We start from the raw sequence: 22,062 nt of genomic DNA, 5'->3' as shown, positions 1-22,062 counted from the left end.
GTGTGTGTGTGTGTGTGTGTGTGTGTGTGTGTGTGTGCAGACAGACAGGCAGGCAAGAAGGCCTAGCGCCACACACAGCTCTTCCCTGGGAAATGGGGCCCCTTGTTGGGGCAGTGAGGGCCACAGAGCAGGGCTGGTGGAGGGCACACACCCAGGCTCTGAGTGACAGGACAGGTGTAGAGCGCCAGGGACGCTTTTTATTTTTTTATCCTTTCATAAGGACTGTCTGTGCTCTGGGGGGGTGGGGGGGGGGTTTGAACTGCATGAGTCCACTGCAGACACACTGAGATGCGTCCTCAATCGGAGACAGCTGTAAAGTTCATACAGGATAAAATCATTTTTCTGTTTAGGGGTCGTACATCAGGTCTGATTTATGGTTATGCCTGGACTGGGTCATAACTGGGAAAGCTGCTGTGCATCAGTTGTCGTGCGGACGTATACGACTGTTACCTGGAAAGAGAAAGAAGAAGCTTCTTATCCTCAGTGGATCCAGTTTGTATCCTCATGTGTCAGATGGATTTCATCGGCTGAACTAACAATCTGTAACTTTGAGTCTGAAGAGTAACGGCACAGTATTTCAACCGTTAACTCGCTCTCTCTCCAAGGTTGTGTTCTCGATTGTTAGTGAGAAAGAGTACGCCCCAAACAACTGCCTGGTGGTTTAATCCTGGATGGATGTGGTGTGGGAGAAGGAAGAGTCCATTCAAGTTTGGGGGGTAAATCTTGATATGGGATTATTCAACAGGATGATATCGGTGGTTTGTCAAACTTTCCCTCTATTCCACAGAGAATATATCAGGCAACTTGATAAATACAATAATAATCAGGCTTTATGAATGGGCCTTAGTTGTTTGTTGCATTTTTTAAATACACAAGTGTTGATTCAGAGTCTCCAGTTCAGGCCCATAGGTCAGTCCACATATATGACACCTGATCTGTTTGTCCCTGTGTGTGTGTTTACTACCGGGTCCTGACGCACAGTCGTAGGTGTGTGTGTGCCTGTGTGTGTGCGTCAGTGTGAGTCAGCTGTAGAACTGAGAGAGGTTGTGTGGAGATGATTTAAGGTGCAGCCCCTGTGATGTACTGCCCTCGTTCTTGGTCAGTGCTGTCATGAGAGACACGCGGCGGTGATACCAGAAGCATCGGCGGCAGATCAGGTTCCCAGTCTGATGCTGTGAGTGGGACCAGTCGCTCACAACCTCACAACCCACTGCAGAGCGGGGGGGGGGGGGGGGGGCAACGCAGCGAGCTCTGTTTAATGAGACAGTGATGACACACATGTGTTTATGAATCTGTGACCACACAGACACAAACGGGCGATTATCTAAGACTGCAAAACTACAAGAGTGCAAAAAGTATTATTTATTAATGAGTAACACTTTAGTGGTTATGTATTTATACTTGTTACAGTCATAGGAAGTAAAACACTTTGTATACTCTTAAAGATATGGTTCAATATTTTCTAGAGATTTCTGCAGATTCCATTATCACAGCTTTTCTTCATTGTTATTTTTGTTATACAAACTTATAAATGATCATCCATTCTTTTATCTTGTTCAGACTTTGTTATCACAGTGAACCAATATGTTTCAGCAAACGATAAGATTATAATTTATACAAAACGCTGCAGCCCCTGCTTGACATCTTTGTGGAACTGGTTATTTACTGATTAATGTACAAAATATAATAAACTCATTAGTTTACAATTCATGAAAACATCAGAGCATGGACTCTAGATCTAGACCTGGATCAGTGACGTTGATACTCGATTAGTGAATCACGTTTGTACCAAGACAAATATTGGCTCAAAGCATCTATATTTATTTGACATTTTATCTTTGATTTATTATATTCCGTCAGACGCAGCCATAAACTGCCGGTTTCACCCTGACACAGTTTCCCATCTGTTCTCGGATCCTCTGCTCCCCCTTGTGTGTCTGGATTCCTGCAGAGCTCAGCACTGTGAGATCAGAGGAACCAGCACAAACACACAAACACACAAACACACAAACACACAAACACACATACACCCAAGAAACTGCCGGGATCACGGTGTCGCCCGGCCATCTCAAAGAGCCGCTGTGGAGCCAACAAGCCACCGGGCTGCCGCCATCTGCAATCCATTACTCTGCCAAATACTTTCTGCCCTATCCCCTGCGACTGCTTTCGCTCCCCCAACAGCACAGTGGTGAATTCTAACCCCTCTCTAGACACAGCTTTCACACTCTGGTAGCGTCAACAGGAGGTCACTGCCTTGCTCAAGGGGGATGACCTGTGGGGAGAGAGATGTGTGTTAAAAGCTTTCCGGGACCTCAGATCGATGATAATGTGTTTTATGTTCCTGTGGTGAATTATTCCAGGACCTGTGGCGTTTGGACATAATCCTGAATTTCATATTTGGTTTCATAGCAAGTCTGAAACGAGATAATTACATTTATTTAGACGTTAATGACAAACGGGTGATTTGTTTTGGTTTAACCAGACGTTTGAACAATGGTCTGAATGGTGAAAGAGTGAAAGCAGAGTCCCATCGCTCTTAATGGGAGCAAGAGTATGTCCCAGTTTACATGTGGGGTTTTATGTAGTTTGTTGTCTACCTCTTTCTCTCTGTCACTTATTTACATTTGCTCTTCTCTTCCTCAACAACACGCACAAGCTACAGGTAGTGGAACTATTCACGGTGCATTGAACCGTTTAACGCCCCCCCACTCCAGATGTTCTACTCACTGCCCCCCCCCCCCCGACTGGGAAGCTGAGCTGTGGATTTCCATTCCATCGTCCCCACTCACATGTTGTGTCTCTCGGGCTGGCATGGATCTTCAGATAGAGTTAATCCAGGGGAATAAAACAGATTAGATTACAAAGACTCTCCTAATGAGACCCTGGATGTTTACCACACCGGTCCAGCACCTCTCCATGAGAAACATGTGGGACCTGGTTTTACTTTTCCCCTCTCCTCTTTTGCGCCCCCCCCCCCCCTACACCACCACCAGAGAGTTTTCTCATCTCCCCCCTGACAGAAAGCATTTGAAAAATGTGCATTGTGGGACTTGGGGAAGGGAAAGACACCAAACTTCTGTCTGAGCTCTCGGTGCTGAGTGCAGCTCAGACAGTCTAACATGGGCCCTCCAAGCCGAGCGCAGGCCCACAGGACACAGAGCTCACAGACTGGATTTAATTCAGAGGAGCCTCCAGCCTCCACATGTGATGGCGATGGTCTATTCCTGTCCGTGAGCTCAGCTGCCATCTGTCGTCACCGTCCCCGAGCTGCAGCAGAAGCACTGAAACGCCCTCAGGAGTTCACTGTACAAGTACATCAGCAGGTGACGTGATGTTATTTCTATCTGGAGAGCTTCTTTCCATCGAGCCACTTTGATCTCCCTCTCTCCTCCACTATCTCCATGCTCCTCTCTTCTTCCTCTCCTATCTGGGCCCTTCCCTCCACCCCCCTTCTCTCCACGTCCGGCCTGTCCCCTCTCCTGGGAAGTATTCAGGCGTGACATATGCACCGGGGGAACATCCTGTGACTGTCTGTGGGAGTTCAGACCGGTCCCCAACCTTCAGTTAGTTCGGTGTGAGATGTCCTACATTAGTTGCCACTGACGGCACCGAGGGGGGTCCCGTACTATTCGCGGTTGATGATGAAACACATGTACGCTATTAACCGTTAAAAACATGCACATCCTCCACACAGTGACCCCACCACACCTTCCCCTCGTTTCCCCTCGGTGTCACCTCACCAGCCCGCTGACAACAAGGCCTGCTCCACGCCCAAGAGGCCCCGGGGCGGGCAGGGAGGGGAACCAGGGGCATCTGAATTCCTGCGCCCACACACGCCAGGCTGCTCTGTGGGGCTGTACCCCCCCCCCCTTCTGTTCCTCGGGCTCATGAATTCCCAATAAATGCCTGACTGGCAGCTGGTGCAGCAGCGTTACAGTGAGTAATGCAGCCGAGCTGTTTGGTCATTCAGCGGCTGGAGAAGACATTCGTACAGAATCAGGTCTTGTAGAAACTCAGGGAGCTTGAGCCCAAAATATCTGTGATCTAATATCTATAGATGATATTTTAAATGGTCCTTCCGCTGCTGACACTCAACAGTTTGGTGAAAATGTGGTTTCAGTTTGTGTGATTGTTTCGAGGCCTGCAGGGTTGTGACCGCTGTAATAACATGTGTTTTTATTTTATCTTCCAGTCGTACTTTTGAAACCGTCTCATTCAGCTCAGTTCAAAATGACCAACATGATTTCTTCTAATATCTGGTTCTGACCTAAAAATTATCAATTTACGGGATATAGTGTAGCAGCAGTTTATAAAAGACTTGAATGAGACTTTAAAATGAAATCCACTTAAAGTTGCAGTTTTACTCTTTACCAGCTCAGACTAGAACTGCAGTAAGCAGGAAGTTACTCTGCGTCAGAAAACTATGAAAAGAGTTTAAGATTTTTATTATCAAATGCACAACAATAACATTAAGCAGTCGCTGGCAGTGAAATGCTTGAATCACAGGCTCTCTTCTAGCAATGCTCAAGTAATTACAACCTAAATAAAATAGAAATAGTATAAAATAGAATAAAGTAGAATATCAAAATTTAAAATAGAAAATAAAGTATATATATCTAAATATATATATAAACAGCTGAAGAGGAAAAAAATAAATAAACAACAAAAGTAAAATGATGTGCAAATATGCAAATATGTCACGGTGCTGGTTTGGTGGAATTATTGCAGTTCAGAGGAGTTTAAAAGTGACTTTATTCTCTTAAGTTCAGAATTGCTTTTCTTCAATATCAGACACAGATTTCTAAGGCCTCCTGGAAGATGCTGTTAAACCATCAGACAGGTATTTATTTGATTTGAACTTGTGGATCTGCAAATGAAACATATCCTGTGGAGATCCAGATTCTTCCTCTCCAGCAGCGCAGTAAATTAAGTGAGGTGGTGTTTAGTGTTATTTCGCCATCGGAGGATTTACAGCTTCTCAGCGGAGGAAGTAGCGAATCACTCGTCTTCAGCCCTCGACTCAAGTGGGATTAATGTGGGTCTTATCATAATTGTTCGGAAGCTTCAAAGTGACAGTGACACACTGCAGACCCCCCCGCAGACCACAGCACTTCCCAGATCGCGCTAAATGTTTGTGACTTCCACTGTCTGGGAATGTGAATGAGCTCTGTCTCGATTGTGTCAAACACACACTCACTCACACACACAGACACACACACACTTGGAGCTTTGCTCCTCCGGCTTCAAGTGGCTCTGGACTCAGTTGTAGTCCTTTATGAGGAGACGCCCTTTTTTAAATCACCTTGCATTAGTTCAACCATAATTTCAAAAAGGTAGTTTCTTTCGGGATTTCTCAAAGTTGTCGTCATTGCACTAGAATTTTCACTGTTGCTCTTTACGACGTCTTTTATGAGGCAAGTTGTCAGAGCTCGAGCTGCAGTGTGGAAAAAATGTGTTACATCCAGTTGTTAAGACCCCAACAGGCTTTAAATCACGGTTTTAAAGCCAAATTCCATTTTTCTAGCCGAATGTTCCGATTGCGTGTTTCCCAATCGGAAAGTTTTTTTGTTCCTATAATTGGCAGCAAACCTACACGTAAGTAGAAAAGTGTTAAGAGGTCCTCGGAGGGGCTCGTTTCAACTTTTCATCCATTTGATCACAAGTGTGAGTCTGTGAGAGTGAAGTGTAACAGCTGGCTGATCCACATGCAGCCGTGGAGTTCCTGGTAAATCACTCTGTGGGTCAGACGCTGGGTCGAGCTGCTGTGAACCGGAGACATTCTGCTGAGGACCATTGACAATAAATGGATGTAATTATGATGCTTGCACGGGGGAATGGTTTTGAACACTGACGTCTGGCTTCAGCCGGGGGGGGGGGGGTTGTGGTTCCGAGGCCTCGAACCTTCTCAGTTTGGAGAGCAAATGAGGAATCATGATCCAAATTGCTGCTAATCGAGTGGTGACTGCCAAGAATTCCAAGGACTTCCATTTAAATGTTTAAGCTCATACCTACCGTGCACAATTCTAGGACCCCCCCCCCGAATATTCCATAGTACTGTCGATTGTGGAACATGCCGTTCTGGATGGGTTGCATGTATCGGAGAGGGGTACTGAGGCTGTACAAGGTGAAATGAGGTCAATCAGAGGGAGGTAGAGTAACGTTTGGGGCTTTTGGAGGGAGGGAGAGAGGGGGGGGGGTGCTCTGGAATGTGAAGAATGAGGGTTTGTTTAATCCTCGTGGGGGATAATTTAATTTTTCATGTTGAACAATAAAAACCACAAAAGCTGAATAGGAGACAAAAGATAAGATGTGTAATCTAGACAAGATAATTCTTAACTAGTCCAATAACAGAGATATTTGCTGTTTTGCCAAATAACATGCAAAGAAATATATTCTGTGTGAACCAAGGGAATGTTTTGAGTGTGATTATTCCGACAGCACGTTATGGATCAGAACCATTATGGGCTTGATGGAAGAGGACACTCTACTCCCCTTTGGTTTTGCGGCCGTAGGTCATATCTCTTCTGTTTTGTCCGACCTTTATCATGGAACGAAATCATAAGCGGGAGGCTATATTAAAGGAATGATTGCCTCTCAAGGGGGAGAGAGCTCAGAGGATCAGAAGCAGAGGTGATGGGTTTTCTACAGAGGACTAGAAGGTTAAATGAGAAGCTGTGAGAGGGCGTCAGAGGAGGAAGCTGTGTAAATAGTGTGATGATGAGCTTTTTCTCCAGATTGAAGGACACTGGGAGGAAAAGTCCGATAGCAGGGTGGTGCAAAAACAACAAAAAGTGGTGTAAGGCTGAGGAAGAACCCCATTAAAATCTGGCATCCAGGTCTAAATCCAATTAAAGCCATTGTTTTTCACTTCTCCATATCTATGAACAGGTGAATTTTGGTGTGGATCCGTATAGTGATCTGGATTTATCTGATCTCAATACAGTGGTATACAATATGGTGATTGTGGCGTTTGTTGTTATTACGCAAAACTACTTTCCTGATTTTATTGAACCCTTTATCTTTTTGAGCCGATTCGATGAAGGGGTCAGATCCAAGTGTATCTTTATTTGTGTGGACATTTATAGAGTGCTAATATCTAAGAATAGATGATGTTCTACGTCCCCACTGTGACACATGCTCAGCATTTCCTTTGTGCGCTCGGTTGTTGTGTGCAGAGCCCGAGCTACAAAACATCCTTTGAATTCCTCCGCACCAGAGGATTGTTTTCAGGACCAGTTTAACTTGTCACACAGTATTTTTTAAAAGCCACCGAAGCACCACTTGGGGTCACAACATTGGAATTCGGACTCACTGCAGTTGTGTGACGTGTTGTGGGTCTAAATGTGTGATACAAAAAACACAGTCACAAACCTTTTTCCTCATCTGTCATAGATTGTAATCAGGTGCTGATTTCAGACGCATGAGGTCACACACGCAATCGGCTTCTCGCTGGAATCGTGTGAAGCTGAGATGATGTTCTCTGAGCGTGTGTTTGGTTTTTCAGACTCGTGCTCGGCTACGCAGCGTTGCGTGCCGTGGCCCAGACTTCACGTTAGAGGTGCATCTGATAAGCATCAGGTTCATAGAGATGTGGGACAGGAAGAGCAATCAAACTCTGAGCCGTGTTTCAAAGGGCTGCCTCGTCATCAGGGGAGATGGTTCTGGTTAAAGTGAGGAGCTCGTTCATCATCTGCACCGTTACTCTACCTCTCAAGGGGGCGTTGAACTTTTTTATTTCAGCTTGTCGGTGCATATTTTAAAAACTTTGGGATTTTTGACAGGAAAAATGCTTAAACTTGAAAGAGACTGATTCAAGGTCTCCAGATGCACACACACACACACACACACACACACACACACACACACACACACACACACACACACACACACGACCAAACCAACTGGTCACCAGCTTTCGTCCTACAGGGAAAGTTCACGCTGTAACACCTTGAAGATGTTCTGAGCTGCCTGTGAAAACTGACCCACATCAACAAGGTGTGATGTGGGTCACAGCTCAACAGAGTGAATGGATCCTGAGACACCAGTAAAACATTAACCTCCACCAACTGGGTTTGTTTGTCAGTTAAATGACCCGGGAAGGAACACGTTATGTTTTGGAGTAGATCAACTGGAGGATCCAGGAGTTGTCTTTGGTGCCTTGGTGGAGGCTCCACTCTCTGAGCAGCCCTCCAGTTTTCATTAGACCTTCTCGTGGCCTTTTCTTGCCCCTGTTACACAAATACAATGGAAGTGGAGCTCACAGGAAACTAGATCGGATCATTTTTAATCATTTGAAAGGATAACATATAGGAAGGGTACCCTGAGGGTGAGTTCCTCTGCCAAGGCTAACACTCTCTCCCACAATGTTAATACTCTGCTGAAGTTAATGGGTTCTTTCTGGGTCCTTATCCCGAACCTTCAATCGGGTTTCAACAAATATCAGATCACTAATTTGTGCTTAATCCTAAAGGACAATCCTGTAAATAATTAATGTTTGTGTTGACATTTCAATTCCTACTCAACTAATTAATTAAATTAACAACTAACTCAATTACTGAAATAGTTGAGTTTAAAGGAATGGATGGACTTTTGACATGTGTTAAAAATGGCTCAGCAGTTGAAATAGTTAATCAAATATAAATAACAATTACTATTTGAAGTAATTAGCAAAGAAGAATATCATGAAGAAAGTTATAGATGCAAAAAAACAAACTTTAAGCCAAACTCAAACCAAAGTATCCAGATATATGATTAATATGGTAAATATAATTCTTTTTTGGAGGTAAACCCTCACGTATTAACTGATCTCAGACATGTGACTTGCAAGTTGTGTATCAGTGGGTATATTCTTCTTTGATTGTAACAGCATGTGAAGGAGTCTATGGAGCTTCTGCTAATAAACAGGTTGGCTCCCCCTGGGTCCTGGTCTCTGTGGGTCAGAGAGGTCAGAGGTCACACACTTCAGTGGGCGTAACGAGTCCTGTCGTCTGGACCTTGGTCTGGATTCCATTGTGTTGAAAAGTGATAGAGCTTCAGTTACTAGTCCTGGTGTCAGTTGGGGGACATTACTCAGCAGCACACCTACACACTGGATCCCCCCCCCCCCCCCCCCCCCAGACCCAGATCAGCATCAGAATTGAATGGGTCCTTTCCGGTCCCAGTCCACATCCCTTCACCGGGTTTTGTTTTAATCCGTCCAGTTATTGTTGTTGTTATCTTGTTTACAAACCGACCAACGAATACACAAATAGAAAGCAGTGAAACACAACTTCCCTGGTTGAGATAATGATCCAACAGCGTGAGCTCATCCAGCAGAGCTCCAGTATTTGTGTGTCGAAGCAAAAAGAACTGGTTAAGTGGTTTGGGTTCAACGATTTGACCACATGAGGCCGTCTTTCTAATTACTGGAGTTGGAGTAATTGTTAAAGCCAATGAGAGGACGGAAAGATGCTGACTGTGTTTTCCTGTTTTCTCTCATGACAGATCGTGAGGACCAATCCATCCTTTGCACGTGAGTATTTCAACTCTCTCCTCCTCCTCTTCCTCCTCCTCCTCCTCCTCCTCCTCCTCCTCCTTGTCTCCTGAGGTCATGTCTCTGATAGGACACAGGGTTTGTTCTGTTCTTTGAGGTGGTTCTGCTGATGAAGCAGCTCGGTGGGCTAGAAAATGAAACTGTCGCAAGATGAAAATGATATATCTTTACCTTAGTAGGACTGTCTCATGTCTCACCTCCTTTCGAGCTCAAATAAGTAAAGTTAGGGTTAGGGTTAACCCTTTAAGGATCATTGCTCCCGGGTTATTTGACTTCCTGGTCACTTTCCGTCTCCCGTCATCTTCCTCTCCTCTCGGCTCCAGTCGTCCCTGCTGTGTTTTATTTAAAGGCCGGTTTCAAATAGCTCTTTGCGGATGCTGGGTTGTGCGGCGGCTCAAACCAACACCGGGGGAGTTAAGAGTGTGGTTTGGTGCCGTGCCCTCGCCCACTATGCATCGGGTAAGTGAGTGCCACACTCTCTCAGTGCGGCTTTGGTCGACGCTGCCAAGGAGCACAGAGGAGCTGTTGCATAATCTGAAAACTACGCCTCCTGTTGGTGGTGGTGGTGGTGGTGGAGCAATTTAAATTGTGACACCCCCCACTGTTAATTAAAGTGGTGGGGTTCGGGAAGAGTGTGTTTATCCAGGTCTGTCCGGTCATGGAATAAAATGCACGAACTTTACAACAACCACTTTGAATCCAATTTAGTTGACACATGCCTCTAATTGCGTAACAGCACTTTGAGGATCATTAGCAGTCGTGTGGTTTAGCAGAAGGATTTCAGGGTGAAGGACGAGAGGCTATTCTCTCATAGGCTCTAATCCCTTCATCATTACCTTAAAAGAACAATCCTACACTTCATATAACAGTGAGGGTTCTGCATGTGACCGCTCTAACCCACATGATCCCCAGCTTGTCTCTGATAGTAAAGAATAAGATGTGAAAAAACAACATTGAGTGGTTTTATGTTCAGGGAGAGTTCTTTCAAAATGAGCCAAACTGGGATGTGTAGCGGACTTGACCTTTATCGCGCTGCCTGCATCCTGCGTCTGAGGACTCGCCCATCGCATTCTGGCTAAAACTGCCACTGAGCTAATTGCCGGCTTGACTAAAGCCACCGGCATGCAGCTGGATGCAGTGTTTGCGGGGCCTCAGTTTGTCGTTGGCCCCGGTTCTCTGGGCTCCGGGGGCCTGGCTGTGGGAGCTGTGGACGGCCCTGCCTGATCACAGCTATCATTAGAGTCGGGGCCCCACGACGCAAGAGACTGGAAACTTCTGGAGACGGGCCCAGCTGACCACAGGGTTCTCCAGTAAAACACCAAGTGACAGAGGACTGGATGGATTTAGAAAGCAGCAGCAGCAACAGCACGTCGCCTGATGAGTGTCTGCTCTCTTTGCTTTTCCCTTTCTCTCACTGTTTATTCTTTTGTTATGGTTTATCCAATCTCTCCTGACCACCAAAATTATAAATAAAAGATTTTTAGGTTGAGCTTTGACTGTGATTTGTCTGGTTTCCTAAATTGCGGACAACTTTCACAGACTTCACAATGAGTTATAATAATAATATTTACTTTATGGTCTCTTGCAAAACTGTTTCCTTGACAGAGCTCCATAATAAATCGATAATACACATTTGAAATATGCACACACAAGTAAAAGTTGGTAATTCAAGATTGCAAAAAAAAAAACTGTTGTAATCACTGTGCTCGTTATGATGATGTGTTTCTTTTCTCTCACTCCTCCTTCACTCACTCTCACTCTATCTGTCTGTGTTTGTGTTAATCCATGCTCTTTATCTCTTTGGTTCTCAGAGGTGAATCAGGTGCTGGCAAGACGGAGAACACGAAGAAGGTTATCCAGTACCTGGCCCACGTGGCCTCCTCGCACAAAGGACGCAAAGACCACAACATTCCTGTGAGAGACCATATTTGTCCTTCCCTACTTTTGGCCAAGCCTGGGCCTCCCTCTCCTCTCTCCTCTCCTCTACTCTCCTCCTCTCTCCTCTCCTCTCCTCTCCTCTCCTCTTGTACATCATAATTATTCTGATATAAATGAATAGTGTATTCTGGCAGAGAGCTGGTTGCACACTCTCATCAGAATATTAAATGTGATAGATCCATACGTCTCCGCAAAGAAAGGAAACGATCTCTCAGTAAGAGAATCTACTCAAGGTTGATGACAGTTGATCCTTTATGGAGATTATTTATAAACTAGGTTGTGCTCCTTTTAAACAAACACAATATGAAGTGTTTAATAATTAGCTAGTCATCGATCTTCTCATCTAACTTTCGCCAAGAAAGTAAAACCAAGTGTTTTGCCCCAGAAATGTCAAACTATCCCTTTAATGATTGTGTCATGTGTTAAACTACAGCTGATCGATGTTAACTCTTCAATCTGTAACTGTGCTGGTGTTTCTGTTTCCTGTGGCTTGTGTCTGACACGAGCGCCCTCAGGATTTTAACACTTGCATTTGTTTATCCATAACAAGCAGCCCGAGTCTCCCAAAGCATTCAAGCTACAGGCAAGTGCATCTCCCACTTTTTTCACAACAAAAACAAAAAGATTGTGTGGTTCTTCCGTAATGATTTTGATGTCCGATCTGAGCTTCTTTCTTTTTGAGGTATTTGTTCAGGGGATTGTTTGGGGAGATTGCCTGATGATAATGCAACTTGAAACGAGTCAGACCACAGCCAAACCAAACATTTCTCCTCCAGCTTCATCTTTACCTTTAAGTGAAGTGAAATACTGCAAAGGTCAAAGTTAATGAAAGATGGTAGAACTTGATCAAATGTTTCCCATAATCATGCATGTTCTCCATGTGTGTAGTTTTAAGCATGTAGAGTAATAATTTAATAATTCATGTGAAGCTTCGGCTCATTCTATAGCTTCGGCTGTGGAATTATTACCCCAGTAACCAAATGTGCTTTTGATTCATACGTGGCTTTTGTAGCCGAGACGATAATCCGACGCAGAGGATTTCTGTGCAGATGTTAAAGCCGAACGTCAGATTTCAATCCGAGATGTTTGAGACGCAGAAGTAACAGGAATGAAACTCTGCTGACAAACGACTGAATGTTCTCCAAACTCGTCCCCCAGAGAAACCTGACATTTTCTGGCTCATGTCTTTTCAACTTGATTTATCTGTTGGCCGCTTTTTTTTTTTTACTTTCTCCCCTAAAGCAATACCTGATGTTTCTATGTCCTCTGTGAAATCCAATAACTATGGAATCAGAGGGAGTCCTGTAACTTTGAGCGCTCACCCAATCTGGGTTAATGCCCGTCTCATATGATGTGTTTCAGTAGCCGTGAGTTAGAGGCCGGAGAGCGCCTGTGACCTCCTTAATGCTGCACTCCCTCTGTGTTGCATTAACCACCGCCTCTGGGCCCAGGCCAGAGGAATGTAAAACCCCGGGAAGATTGGGAAAGGGGGTTCAAGGAGGGGGGGGGGTGAAGTAGTTGACGAGGAGGAAAAGCAGACCAGACTTTCATATTCCTGTCAGGAAGAAAGATAGAACGGCTTTTTAATCATGTAGTTATGCAGGTATGTGTGCACTGGCTCCCGTGTTGGTCCATGTCAGTCAGAAGATTGGAGAGAGATTTGGGGGGGGGGGAAACACATGGTTTTTTACTGGAGCTTCATTTTGGTCATTAAACATAGAGCAGACGTCAAAGACAAAGGTTCTCAGTTCCACATCTGGCCAGAGGTTTTATTTCAGAGCTCCAGCAGAGTTGAGTGTCCGTTGTCAGAGAACTCTTACTGGGACCTTACTGGGAGTTGTTTATCTCAAACAGGACAAACATCAAGCATCATCTCTTTTCCTCTCAGTTCCTCTTCTGTATACCAGTCACATGTAAGTCAGGCTTCAGGTATTTCCTGGCAGCGAGTCGGAGCTCAGGTGAAACTCACTCTGCTCCCCCTGGACGCTCCAGATGAACATCTTGGACTCGGCTCCGTCTGGCTGTGGTGTCACTCTACGAGTCAGGGGCCTATTTCTGTCCCGGCCGTGCTCCGGAGGGACGAGTTCGCCACGTGAAGGGGGAGTTAGTGGTTTCAGGGCCCATGGGGGGAATGTCCCAGCTGCCTATTAAGCCAGGTTTTTGGAGATCTGGGAGGAAGCCATCATCTGAGTAACCATCATGGTGGTGAGGTCTTTGACTCGGCAGCGTCTATCATCACGCGATAGGAATGTACAGTTCCGGAAGAATGCTCTCCCTCATCCACCCAAGCTGACCACTCGCTAGTGGGCATGTGTTGGAACAGACTCACACAATACGACGACACACTGTGTGAGTGTCTCTGCCCCTGAAACTTGTCGAGCTCCCTCGGCAAATCTCACATCGTGCTGCCGGCGACTAAAGTGAAGCAAACGGAGCCGTGATAATTTGCTCAGAGTCTGAAATATTGGTTTTGCATGTTGACCTGGCCACGTTGTCCTGCTCTGTTGCAACGACAGGATTTTTGTTTCGCTGACACAGGAAAATAGTGATAGATAGTGAAGGGGGGGGGAGAGGTATTTGATGTGTTGGACAGCTTGTTGGATTCTGACCCGTCTGTCTCTCCTCACAGGGCGAGTTGGAACGCCAGCTCCTCCAAGCCAACCCCATCCTCGAGTCCTTCGGCAACGCCAAGACGGTGAAGAACGACAACTCGTCTCGCTTCGTGAGTTTTTTTTACGGCTCCTGTTTAAAGAATCATCCTCGTCCTCCATGCTCAGAGCGAATCCAGCATTTAATATCACGCCACAAATATGAAAGTGAAATGTGTCTCCAGAAAGCTGATAAACATGTTTTTCTAAAAAAGCTTTTATTTAATATTTGTGGAACTTTTAATTCAAAGCAGACCGATGCGGTCCTGACAAGTCACAGAAATCACAGCAATTCTGAGTGTAATCGCGAAAAAATGTTTATGCTGTGACTAAGTAAATAATGCGGCCAAGAATAACCACAGTGGCCGCGGTGCTCCATCCTCATGAATCATCGGCTGGCGCACATGAGAAGCTGTGAAGACACATTCACACACACACACACAAACACACACACACACACAAACACAAACACACACACACGTCTGAGTGTCAGGAAACCACCGACGTGCCTGACATTCTCCCTGACCCCGGCAACCTGGCTTTTTCCTAATATAGACATGTTGTTCTTTCTGTCATCTGTCAACCACACACATCAGAGGCTTCATACTGAACATGTGGGTTTAGTCAATAAGCTCAACAGCTGATTTCTGTTGTTTTCCTTTGCAGGGGAAGTTCATCAGAGTCAACTTCGACGTCACCGGCTACATTGTCGGGGCCAATATTGAAACTTGTATCCTCCTCACTGTGACTCGTGCGTTGTGTGCTTTATGGGATTTGGCTCGATTTCGGCTAACACAGCAGAAATACAACAAACACACAGCCGTGACATTCTTGTTGCTTGACTTTCATGTCGTGGCTTCTCGGTGAGGACCCTTAACCTTTAGCTCTCAGACCTTCTGGAGAAGTCGAGAGCCATCAGACAGGCCAAGGATGAGAGGACCTTTCACATCTTCTACCGCCTCCTGGCAGGAGCTGGCGAGCATCTCCGCAGTGAGTGTCCGACAGAAACAAGAACAGAACAATGAGAGCGAGGACAGCCAGGGCTCATGTTCAGCCTCGGGCTCGGAACAGAACTAAATCTGGTTTGAATTATCACCGGTGAAACCAGTCTGTGTCTCTCGTTAACTTTTAATTGAGCTCGTTACGTAGTTTCACGACGATGCAGATGGTGATTAGACGGAATGTTTCTCCGATGAAGTAGTGGACTTAACGGGTCACGTGATCCCTCAGCTTCTTTCTCGGCTCACTCTGAATTTTCTTTTGTGAATATGTATGCAAAATACTTAATTATGTACTTTTGAGGCAGCACAGGATATCCACTAGAAAAGCGTAAATCAAAGAACTAGAGGAAAAGAGGATAGAGATACAAATTACAATTTTACAATAGAATATATCCAGATTTTTATTTATAAAGATTCCTGGATCTGCCTCCTGATCTAGAGCTGCACCAAAATGTTCACTTCGTCTTCTTCCCACCAAATGTTGTGGTATTCCTTTCAGTGGTATTTGCAGTAATCCTGCAAACAGACAGACCAACAAAGGCAGAGGAGAACATTCCCTCCTTTGCATAGATAACAGTATTGATAATGCATCTCGGTTTTCTCCCCCCCCCCAGCGGACCTGCTCCTCGAGGGCTTCAACGATTACCGTTTCCTGTCGAACGGTAACATTCCCATCCCCGGTCAGCAGGACAAGGACAACTTCCAGGAGACCATGGACGCCATGCACATCATGAGCTTCAACCATGAGGAGATTGTCTGTGAGTAGCAGTTCCAGATGTACATTCACCCGTCACTCTCCGTGGATTCCTTTCCTCCATTATCCTGCCATTACCCCCCCCCCCCCCCCCCCCGTGATGAATAACCTGTGATCTTCTCCCTGGCAGGTATGTTGAAGGTGGTCTCTGCGGTGCTGCAGTTTGGAAACATTATCTTTAAAAAGGAGAGAAACACCGATCAGGCCTCGATGCCCGAGAACACAGGTACACATCCGAAGCCCGGTCCAAATGCAACACATACACACACACACCCCTGAAGTGAGATTGTGTGTCTCCTGGTGATGGAATGTGTGCGATGTCTGGATCATGTTCCTGCAGTCTGGACTTTACTGTCGACACATACCGTTGAGATTATTAAGAACATAAGATTAAATGTATGATAATGCTCCTGTATGCTCCTATATCCTATGTACGTGAATATCTATTTATAATACAGTCATGAACTTGCCTCCTGCTCCCTCACTCCTCCAGCCGCACAGAAGCTCTGCCACCTGCTTGGAATGAACATCATGGAGTTCACCAGAGCGATCCTCACCCCGAGGATCAAAGTGGGACGGGACTATGTGCAGAAGGCTCAGACCAAGGAGCAGGTGAGGCACCGCCGATCTCCACGAACCACGGAACCATCGTCATTTCATGTTGGTCATGTTCATCTGTGTTGTTGTCTTCAGGCGGACTTTGCGATTGAGGCGCTGGCCAAGGCCACGTACGAGCGGCTGTTCAAATGGTTGGTTCACCGCATCAACAAGGCCCTGGACAGGACCAAGCGCCAGGGGGCGTCCTTCATTGGCATCCTGGACATCGCTGGCTTTGAGATCTTTGAGGTGCGGCCTGTGGTGCTTCAACAAAACAATTTAATTTCCACAAACCACCAGTCGTCCTGGATTACAGACATGTCACCGTGACTAAATATCTTCCCTTCTGCTCCAGCTGAACTCGTTCGAGCAGCTCTGCATCAACTACACCAACGAGAAGCTGCAGCAGCTCTTCAACCACACCATGTTCATCCTGGAGCAGGAGGAGTACCAGAGGGAGGGCATCGAGTGGAGCTTCATCGACTTCGGCCTCGACCTGCAGCCCTGCATCGACCTCATCGAGAGGCCGGTCAGTGTTTCTCTGCCTCTATCTGTGTGTGTGTGTCTGTGTGTGTCAGCTTACGAATGCTTGTACTGAACTGAATGTGTGTCCTCAGAACAACCCCCCTGGTATTCTGGCGCTGCTGGATGAGGAGTGCTGGTTCCCCAAGGCCACGGACAAGACCTTCATTGACAAGGTGCTGCAGGAGCAGGGAACACACACCAAGTTCCAGAGGCCGCGGCAGCTCAAGGACAAAGCGGACTTCTGCATCCTGCACTATGCAGGGAAGGTATGTATTCCTCAGAGCTCTTAAAATAATATCTCCTTTATAGCCTCAGGTTTATTGATTTTCTGTGGAACCACTCTGCTCCTGGGATGTTTTGTGGACTCTCTCTCGGAGACACAGACTTATATCTCCTCCCTAAAGCCCAGTTAACCAGGTCATTGCCTGAAAACAATAGAGCAGTTGTCGTTCGGCTTCTGCAGGAAACACATCTGGTTCACATCGGTGGGTGAGATGGAGTTTGGTGTCTGGTGGTTACATAACGGAGGTTTTCAACTCTCACCTTCTCTGTGGATATGATACTTTACCACATTCCAGGGAAGACGCTCGTCAATCGTACCTGGAGATCTGATCCGGCCTCTTTGAGGGAGAGTTTATTTAGATTTACGTGTCTCGATTTCCTCTGGCGCACATGAGAATCAGTCGGCCGCGGATAAATATCAGTCCTGGACCTGAGCCCGGTCGTGACAAACAGGTGAAAACCACAGATTCAGCCAAATATTAAGGATCCAGTATTCACTCCTGCAGCCAAGATTCAATTTGAACCTCATCAAATAAATCCTGCACGACAGAGAAGAGGAGAATAAGTACAAACACGGGGAGTTTGATGAAATCCATATGGAGATCTCACATTCCTCAGCTCAGGTTGCCGACCGTGTCAATGACTTGTTATGTTCCGCTCTAATCCGACGCTCTTCATCGTGCGTTTGGACGTTTGAAAAAACACACACACACGTCAAAACTATCATCGCGCTACACACACTAATCCCATCAACGCACTGTGGTCCGGAGAGACCGACAAGGCTGCCAGTCGGGTTTAACGCACAAAAGAAACCAACGGGTTCAGGATCTGTGTGTGTGGTGGTTCCACTGTCGAGTCCCACAGCTCGTACAGAACATCTGGTGCTAGAACAACGGCCGAGTGGGATTTGGAAACACGAGACTGTCGGTGAGGACATGTGACACAGACGGTTACAGACAGGTGGAGCAACAGACCAGCGACTGAGAGCTCATCCCCCAGAAGTGCAGTTTTACTTTTTACAATGATGCCACTGGGTTTTAAGAGTAAAGGATGGAAATCGGTTCCATTAATAAAGTCTGAGTTGTTTGGTTCTTCATGCGTCTGTGACAAACAGTGGCTTCTTCCATATTTTAATAATTTACATTTGTTGTGACACAATTTGATAGATAACCTATACCTGTCTCAATTCATCATTTTATACAATAATATTGTCTTTTGCACACTCAGTCTACATATTCTAACACTCACAGTATATTATATTATCTATTGTATCGCCAAATACTTATATTTATACCCGTACTATATATCATATATTATATCATACTCTTTTTATATTCTTTGTATATATAAGTCTATATACACATATTTTATTTATACATGTGTACATGTTATTATTATAATATTTTACTATTATTATTATTATTATATATACTGTTGCTGCTATTATGACTATATAATGCTATTATATTGGTATAATTACTATCATATATAAATATATTATATACTATATATACTGTACTATTTCTTATATACTGTCTAACATAACATTACCATCATATCATCAGTACTATTACCATCATCTGCCACTGCACCTTATCTACCTATTCACCTTGTGTTTCTGTTGTTATTCTTTCTACCGCAATATTTTATATTTTATATTTTATATTTTATATTTTATATTTTATATTTTATATTTTATATTTTATATTTTATATTTTATATTTTATATTTTATATTTTATTCTATTGTATTTTATTGTATTCAAATGTACCGGCTGCTATGATGACTTAATTTCCCTTCGGGGATGAATAAAGTAATCTGTCTATAACACTGAGGACTTGCTGTTTCCCTCAGGTGGACTACAAGGCGGATGAGTGGCTCATGAAGAACATGGATCCTCTCAACGACAACGTGGCCACGCTGCTGCACCAGTCCACCGACAAGTTTGTGGCCGAGCTCTGGAAAGACGGTGAGTCTCTTTGCAATCTGCTCTCTGCTCGGGACATTTTAATAGAACTGCATTTAAGGTTTTTAAACATTAAAGCTGTTGGGGATTGAACAAATGACAGATAAAGAAAAGAAAAGCAACATTTTCTTTGTGTTTTTTGGGGTTTGTACTTACAAACCTCTGATTCAGTGAAAAGGAGAAATCCGTCTCTCCTCTTCCACTGTAATGTGATTTACTGTTTTCTCATCTGTGGGATTAACCAGTGAAAACATCCATGTAATGGGAGGTTCACCACAGAGCTGGACTCTCTCTCCTCTCTGAGCTCAGTGACGGATTCATTACTTATTCTGAATAAGCACTGTTAATATTGAATTCAGAGGAGAACCGTGACTTTAATAATGTCAATGTTTCCATAATAAATAATGGAATGTGTAGATTTAAAACTTTCCTGACACTAGCTTTAAATGATAAGGTTTTAATAATCTGCATGTTCTGAAGTGTTGCAGTGGATAATCTGACTTTTACTCTTCAGTCCTCTTTTCTTTTAACAGCTAATCAAATCTGTGTATGTATGAGTGATGGCTGTACAGTGTGTGTGTGGGTGTGTGTGTGTTTGTGTGTGTGTGTGTGTGTGTTCTCTTCCTCTCTCACTCTCCTGTCTTCTTCCTGTGTCTGTGTTGCTGTAGACATTCAGACGTCTCAGAGAGCGTCTTTCTATGACAATGTGTCTGGGCTCCATGAAGCTCCAGGTGAACCATAGTGACACTTAAACCTTCATGTGGCGACTGGCTTCTCTCCATCGGCTCCTCTGGAGCCCGCGGTGGTTCCCCCCGTCTTGTCACGGCTGCCCTGTGCACCCCCGTAAAATGTCCCCCAGGCTTTGCATGGCTGCACCGCTGCTGTATTTTAAAGACCTTGTCATTAATGCTTGTGGCTCATTGCCTAAATAATCACCCAGGTAAAACCTTTCTTTGCATAATAATGCCAAAAATAGATATAATGCAAGTCTTGAGGGACAACCAGTGAGCTCTGGGCAGAGGTGACCTGCTGGTGCTGTAAGTTAGAGGTAGGATAGACATACACAGAAAATTGTAAAGAATAAGGAAATCGGTGATGTGGGTGATCTTGCATCGGCCTGATTTGGTGATGCCCGAGGCTCAGAGGATGTGTCACCACACCTAGAAACTGTGAATGATGCAGTGATCAGTCCGGTGACTCCACTGATGCAGCTGAAGTTAAAGATATCCCAGTGACTCTACAACAGGCTTAACCAGAGCAGGCCGGAGCTGACAGCGAGTGGAAAGAATGAGATATGAGGGAGGATCAGTGGATCATCACATAGTTCTGGCATCTTCATGTGGAGAATAGAAACCTGAATAACAGAATACAATCCAACTCTGGGTTTTTAAACTTCTGGTATTCAAAGGCACAGAAAAATATCCTCAGGGTTGTTTCCTGGATTTAAGCAATTGTTATGTTACTGAAGTAAACAGCAATTAAATGTCCTAGGAAAATAAAAAGTTATAAAGACTTAAAGATATAGACTTCATATTCAAGTTCAAGATCAAATGTTTGTTGTTTCAAGTAGCTTTGCAGATGAATTGTTCCTCCTTGTTTCTGTATTTTTAAATCTTTAGGTCTCTCGTTCATGTCACAGCTGGTGGGACACCATCGTCTGTCTTCATGCTTTATCACAAACACAGAAAAGACCAAAACCTGCTCAGTTAAAAACCTTTATTTAATTGTCTTTCAGTAAAAACCAGCATGACTAAAGTCACATGAGGATCCTCGTACTGTCGACCCCTCCATTAATATAGCTCCCTCTTCCCCTTGGTTTCTTTCCTCTGCCCCAGTTGACCGGATCGTGGGTCTGGACCAGGTCGCCGGGATGAACGAGACGGCGTTCGGTGCCGCGTACAAAACCAAGAAGGGCATGTTCCGCACGGTGGGCCAGCTGTACAAGGAGCAGCTGTCCAAGCTCATGGCCACGCTGAGGAACACCAACCCCAACTTTGTCCGCTGCATCATCCCCAACCACGAGAAGAGAGTAAGTCTCCAGATTCTCACAATAACATTTACTATCATCGCATGTTATGTAGAGTAAAGAGTTGTTTGGATATTGGTGCAATGCTTTTATTTGTACTTGTATGTAGTGACCCCTTCCTCCTCCTCCTGCTCCTCCTCCTCCCACAGGCTGGTAAACTGGACCCTCACCTGGTTCTGGACCAGCTGAGGTGTAACGGTGTGCTGGAGGGAATCCGTATCTGCAGACAGGGCTTCCCCAACCGCATCGTCTTCCAGGAGTTTAGACAGAGGTAAAGTTCCAGCTTAAACTTGAAGCATATAACGTCACTCCTTCTTTATAAAACACCACAATGCAGTATATCTGATCAAATAGCAGTATTTCATTGCTTTGTCATACACACCTGGTTTTGCAGAATGGCTCTCAGGAGCCCAGCAGGACACTTTCTGTTTAGGGTTTAACGTTTGCAGGACTCAAAATGCAGATTATGGATTTAGCAGGAAGTGCAGCAAAGAAAAAATGTTTGATTAAAAATGCAGACAGGCTCTGAACGGCAGGAAGGAAAGTTCAAGATCCAAAACTCCAAAAGGCGGAAGTAGAGTAACGAAGATGAGCAAAGGTGAAACTAGGAGCACAGAACAGGAAACAGGAACTGACGATTAAACACAGAACACACGTCCAAAAACACAAATAAACAAAAGCTCAGATTAAAAAAGACTGATCTGCTGCTTTCTGATGTTCTTCCCTCTTTGTGAAATTCTTTCTCTAAAGTCCCTCTTTATATTTCAAGATATTCCCTTATCTATCCCCTTTT

At 44.8% G+C, this 22,062-nt stretch overlaps 1 protein-coding gene and 1 long non-coding RNA gene across 2 annotated transcripts in view; one reads left to right on the top strand and one right to left on the bottom strand.

Annotated features, from left to right (window-relative positions):
- The window catches only part of LOC133970808 (myosin-10), a 42,378-nt gene that overhangs the window by 11,618 nt on the left and 8,698 nt on the right, over positions 1–22,062 (top strand). Inside the window, exons 4-17 of the mRNA XM_062407866.1 lie at positions 9,484–9,511; positions 11,344–11,446; positions 14,100–14,192; positions 14,785–14,848; positions 15,010–15,108; positions 15,734–15,877; positions 16,004–16,099; positions 16,367–16,485; positions 16,567–16,719; positions 16,826–16,999; positions 17,088–17,261; positions 19,132–19,246; positions 21,079–21,272; positions 21,419–21,540. Coding sequence (XP_062263850.1) covers positions 9,484–9,511; positions 11,344–11,446; positions 14,100–14,192; positions 14,785–14,848; positions 15,010–15,108; positions 15,734–15,877; positions 16,004–16,099; positions 16,367–16,485; positions 16,567–16,719; positions 16,826–16,999; positions 17,088–17,261; positions 19,132–19,246; positions 21,079–21,272; positions 21,419–21,540 — 1,678 coding nt within the window. The remainder of the gene's footprint in view (positions 1–9,483; positions 9,512–11,343; positions 11,447–14,099; positions 14,193–14,784; positions 14,849–15,009; positions 15,109–15,733; positions 15,878–16,003; positions 16,100–16,366; positions 16,486–16,566; positions 16,720–16,825; positions 17,000–17,087; positions 17,262–19,131; positions 19,247–21,078; positions 21,273–21,418; positions 21,541–22,062) is intronic.
- On the bottom strand, positions 21,109–21,929 carry LOC133970812 (uncharacterized). The gene is made up of 3 exons (XR_009924333.1): positions 21,652–21,929; positions 21,440–21,519; positions 21,109–21,244 (listed from the first exon to the last, which is right to left on the bottom strand). It is a non-coding gene; the product is annotated as an uncharacterized LOC133970812 (long non-coding RNA).

The sequence above is a fragment of the Platichthys flesus genome, chromosome 16 (assembly GCF_949316205.1).
Source record: "Platichthys flesus chromosome 16, fPlaFle2.1, whole genome shotgun sequence".
Lineage (NCBI taxonomy): Eukaryota > Metazoa > Chordata > Actinopteri > Pleuronectiformes > Pleuronectidae > Platichthys > Platichthys flesus.
This window is presented reverse-complemented; position numbering and strand designations above follow the sequence as displayed.